The sequence below is a fragment of the Culex pipiens genome, chromosome 1 (genome assembly GCF_016801865.2).
Source record: "Culex pipiens pallens isolate TS chromosome 1, TS_CPP_V2, whole genome shotgun sequence".
NCBI lineage: Eukaryota > Metazoa > Arthropoda > Insecta > Diptera > Culicidae > Culex > Culex pipiens.
In genome coordinates, this window is record NC_068937.1 from 90676213 (window position 1) to 90681730 (window position 5518).

Sequence of the window (5518 nt, forward strand, 5' to 3'; positions counted from 1 at the left end):
AACAGTGAAATTGGGCCAAAATGAATTTGTAAACAAAGAGTGTATCCTGCTAATAAAATTCAGATATATCTTATATTTTGTAACCAAAGAGTGTAACGTGTCAACCGCTCACAAAAAATGACATTTTTAACGATTTTTTTTTAAATTCATAGAGATTTAGTCTTCCTTTTTATAGGATTTGAAGATATCAATTAAAATCTTATAAAAAAAAAATTCTTTCAGCGGTTTACTTCGGGGGAATGGTTAATTAAAGCAAATCGATTACTTGGGAATGAGATAGAACCAAAACCAATCTTTAGGTGGATTTATCTCGCAAACGGTACAGATTTTCAAAAATTTAGGTAGCAATGTTTTTGTTAAGTCACTTGAGTCACCATGCGTCTCCACGGCTATACATTCAAAATTATAGAAGTTTAAAAAATCAACAAAGTTATAAATTTTATTCTACAAGCCAAGCCTAAGCCAACTTTTGTCACATCAAACCAAGGAATAACCTCAAGCCACCGACAGAAGAGTTCAACCGACATGGAACTCTCTCGAAAAAGTTCGCGCGCCCTAAAGAAGAAAGATACGCTTCTTCTGTACCCTATGTTGCACGATGGCATGATGGCTCTCGGTAAGTTACGATCTGTAGCTGCCACCATTGCAACAACTTTTAGTCTAGTCCCCAAGTTGGACGAGCCCTCCAGGTTCAGTCGGTTGCGGTCGCTCAGAGCATTCGGTCGGAGTTCTTCTTCGTTCGTACGGTCGAATTGGTTCGGTTGCGAGTTATTCGTTTTGTGGGGGAGTACATCTGCGTGACAACGGTTTGTGGTGTGCTGCACAACCACGACCAACTTCCAGGAACTAAAAGGCACCTGCAGCGAGCATATTTGCATAACTCAGTACTGCGGAACGTTTGTTGTTTCGAAAAACAACAGTTTATTACCATTTGTGTTTTGTTCGACTGTAGTGGCGTTGACGGGAGAAAGGGGGGTCTGGCCCTGAAAAGGGTCCCGTGAATGCCAAGAACAAACCGATTGCGAAGAGAGAGTGATGTTATTTGCGGTGACTGATGATATTGGCAAGAGGGAATTTGAACTCTGCGTGGAACAAGTACTCATGTGAGGGACCAACGTGTGTGGACTTTGGTGAAGAAAATGAACTCTAGGTGCTGGATCTTCCTGCTGTACTTTTTGCTGTCGGATAATGTCGTAGGTGAGTCTTGAATGAATAAGAATTCAGAATATATGTAACAGAACATTATTTTATTCAAGTGTTGCCAATGTCATATTTGTAGGTGCTACCAAAATTCAAAGTTCTATGAAGAACTGATTTAAATTAAATAAAATGGTTTCAAGTGTTGCAAATCAAAATTGTATAAGTAAAAAATAAGTTGCTCAAATGAAATACAATCTAGAATGAAATAGAATTCGCAATCTAAAGGTGGTCAGTTTGAGGCCTAAGAAAGGAAAGGTACTCGGTGGAAAGTAATGTTGTTTGAATTACGGGCTCTTATCAGTATTTTTCGGTACGATTAAACCCTAAAATAAGAAGAAAGAAATGAAACTGATAGGTGGATAGGTGACTAGTGTCTTAGAAAAAGATTGAAAAGGACGGAAACTAAGTCAGCGAAAGGGCGATATGAGAAAGCTTTCGTGTGTGATGTGTAATTTCTGTTTGTATCTTTTTTGTTTGCTTTCTTAACTTCTCTAAATTTGTTACAAGGAATAAGAGACAGTTCCAAATAGTTTATTGATATAAATAAAGCTTTAGCAAGCTCCACAAATCATTTATGTAAAGAAACTTAAATCGCTTTTTCAAAGTCTTAAAGCAGGTGGTTGTTTGCGATCCCGAGAGGTATAATGGTGGGGTAACAATTTTATTATCATTTTCGGATCTTTTGTAATTTTATTTCTAAAAATCCAGATAAAAAAGTTTTTTAGTTAGAAGTATTAAGTGTTATTGACACAGCATTAAAAAAATATCTTGCAATTTTAAGAAATTTTCAGTAGAAAAAATATTAGAACACAGATGGAAACAAGTTTAATTCATGCTTCAAAATCGTTTTAAATGGCAAAAGAAATCACTTACTTTCCTGTACAACTGACATAAAACACGCAACAAATGCATTCATTAAAATTTAGATAGAAACATTTTGCTTTATAAGCCACAGCTTTATTTCAATTAAATATTAACAATGGTTAAAGAACTGTTATTTAGGAACGATATCCTGTAAGTAAGACTTTTTACCAGAACATTCTAAAACCGGCTCTATAAAAAAAGATATTTTTTTATGTATAGACAATTGTTCACAAAGGGAGGGGAGATCTCAAATTTCCAAAAAAGTATTTAAGTGGTTTGGATTAGCCTTTTTCATGTAATTGCAATAAAATTGCAAAAGTTGAAAACGAATTTTGTTCCATTTCTCGCTTAATTTTTCTAAAAGGTCCTATGTCTATGGAAACTTATAGCACGTTTTGAAAAAGCACTCTAGATTTGTAATTGCCTCAATCGGATTTTACTTTCAAATTATCCTTTATTAAATGATGTAGGTTATGAAGGTAGATGAGTTAATGATGGCTTTTTCTTGCATCGATTAAAAATTACTTAATCTTGTTTAAAATAACAATTTTGTCAATTTTTCAGGTGTTTTTCAGTGCACTTTGATTTTTTTTCTGAGGCCTGTGAAATTTGTCGTTTTGGCACAGTGGACCCGTGATTTTTTTTAATTTTTTTTTTCATATTAATGGAAACGCCTGGTATTAAATTAAAATTGTTTGTTTTTAGTAAGAAATACTTTCGTTTAAAGTTTATGCTAGTTAAAGGTAAAATAATGACAAAACATTTTGAAATGCAACTTATAACAAGGCTTATTTACAATTCATTAAAATTTACTTGAGCCACCATGCGTCTCCTCCCATGGTACTTTGTATGTGGAAACACGTTTTATCTGAAAAAAAAAAAAACGAAGTTGACTTTATAGCTGTCGGCCACTATTGCTAGTACCAACCACTAGTGTCTTCCTTTTTATCTACAAGGACTTCGCCGCCCTGGGCCCCTAAGTGTTTGAGTACACAAAGAATTTAAGAGTGCCTGCCGCGGGATTTGCACCAGCAACCTCTGGATTGTAAGTCCAGTGCGCGGTCCGATTGATCCACACGGGCGGGACGTGTTATCCGCAAAATGCAATTTTCACCGATAGAATATTTTGAGTTGAATATATTCTAAATCAGGAAGGTGAAACACAACTTTCTACGTATAAATCTCCCATGAGTCATCTCAATTCATGCCATACCATGCCATGCGAGCATATTTTAAATAATGTTTTGACCTCACCATCGTACCCTGACAAAATCTTTATCTGGAAACATATCTGAATCTTAAAACATATTGGAAATTTTTTTTAAAAAAGTCCTTCCAATGTCTCCACTGTTTACGATACTTAAAAATGTCGTTTGTCAAAATGTAGATCATTCTTCGATTTTCATGAAACTTTATTGTAAGGGATTTCATTTCCACATTTCCACTTTAAAAAAAAAGAAAAGACCAAATCCACCAATTATGATCAATTATCTAAGACAAAATGTCATTTATTTCGAAAGAGTAATGAGAAAAAAATGTTGTTCCGATTGCACCAACAAGCGTTTCCATCTTCATACCATTAAAAGGAGACGCACGATACTTGCAGAAACCAAATTTCTAACAGGAATTATTTCTTAATCTTTTAGGACGAACCCGCTCAATCCGTAACAGCTACAGCCAAAAGTGTGCTTCACGGCTAGAATCAGCGCTCGATACCACCCTGAGACGAAGTCAACAGAGGTCTGGTTCAGGGGTAATATCTTTTTAACGAATTTAACACAAAGGTTCTTTGTATTTTTAAATGATTTTCACTTTTCCAGTCCCTGATCGACTTCTCCGACAGTGGCCCACAGCGGCAGGCCCTGTTCAACCGATCTCCGTACAACAGCTATGATGATGACATCGAGCAGATCGTGTCCGAGTACAAACAAAAGTTCAACGGTCACAAGTACCACCAACAGCACCCTGGAATGGGGGGAACCGGTGGCGGTGGCTTCTTTCCGCCAACTCCATCGACAACAGCGTCGGGCGTAACGTCGACGGCCCAGGTTGAGGTGGCCAATCTTAGGGTAAGAATTCCGCAAAATTTGCGCTGGGTGGTCGTGGATCGGTGTAAGTTTGTCGAACAGAACCGGACGCTGGACACGAAGTTGGAGTTTCCGGATCTGCAGATCAGTGGCCGGGTGATAATGCATCCGACTGGCGGTCGATGTGATATGATCTTGAGGCTAAGGCGGGCCGGGATTGAGTTTCGGACGATCCCGCTGCTGCCGAGTGGGCTTGGGGAACGCAGCCGGACGGCGAATGTCCGCACAGATTCCCACTTTTCCGAGCCGGGCTTCATTTCGGTGTTTGCCCACAGCTGTGAAGGTCCGACCGGGATCAAGTACCGGATCAACTCGAAACGGCGCCACTTCCTGTCCAAGTATCCAACAACGACCGGTTACGATGGCTTCTACAACCGGAACGAGTTCACCGGAAACGAGTACCAACGGAACATGGAGCACAAGCGATCGCTGAACTTTGGCGAAGAAGACGACGGACTCACGGAACGGGACATCTTCAAGCTAACCGACGGCGATTCCCTCTTCCTATCGCCCTCTATGAGCACCATGGTGGACATGTCCGACGAGTCCCCGTCGGGTGGTACCGCGGAAGCCGGAGATTCGGCCTCACGAACCATCTACTCCGAGCGGAATCCGTTTGCCTACAGTGCCTATGCTGGCAATGGTGCCGGATGGCAAACGGTCGAAACGAACGAAGCCCTCGACGAGGCATATTCCAACGAGATCGACAACCTCTTCTCCAAGGGAGTCCGCGGACTGTTGACGACCTACATGCAAAAGGCCCTGCAGCCGGCCATCAAGGAGACGCTTATGGAAAGTATGGGGTACACGTTGTCGTACGGGTGAGAAGCAATGTTGGGTAATAATAAAGGTCTAATTTATTTTAAAGTTGTTTTTCCCTGGAGATGAATTCTGGGGAAATGTGTATGATTACGATGACACTCCTCAACTTTCGTTGTGATGAGTAAATGTACTTTTTTTAACGCATGTATTCAAATAGGTCAATTTATCTAAACTGAACCGTATTAGCAAACTTAACTGTATAAAAACGTTAAGATTACTTTTAGAAAGAGACTTTTGGAGTAATTTAATGAAAACTTATATTGATGAGAATGTTGCAATAGACCTCCAACGATATGCCGATTCAGCCCTTAAAATTTGGGTTATAATTTATAGCCATTGAAATAATTCAAAATACATTTTCAATCCTGAAATAAAGAAAAATTATAATACGTACTACAATTTCGTGGAATATAAAATATGTTTGAAATTAATAAAAGACACAATTTTTAAAATCTTTCCGTCTTAGAACGGCTCTTTCAATAGAACGGAGTTTCAAGTAGAACCGCGGCTCTATTTTAAGGAACCATGGTTCGTTCGCTCTTTTT

The 5518-nt window shown here is 38.9% G+C and overlaps 1 protein-coding gene across 1 annotated transcript; it reads left to right on the forward strand.

Moving 5' to 3' along the window:
• Window positions 1-691: 691 nt before the first annotated feature.
• Window positions 692-5018, forward strand: LOC120418749 (uncharacterized). The gene is made up of 3 exons (XM_039581225.2): window positions 692-1197; window positions 3711-3817; window positions 3885-5018. The coding sequence occupies exons 1-3, from the start codon at window positions 1140-1142 to the stop codon at window positions 4974-4976; spliced, it is 1257 nt and encodes a 418-aa protein (XP_039437159.1). The 5' UTR covers window positions 692-1139; the 3' UTR covers window positions 4977-5018.
• Window positions 5019-5518: the final 500 nt, after the last annotated feature.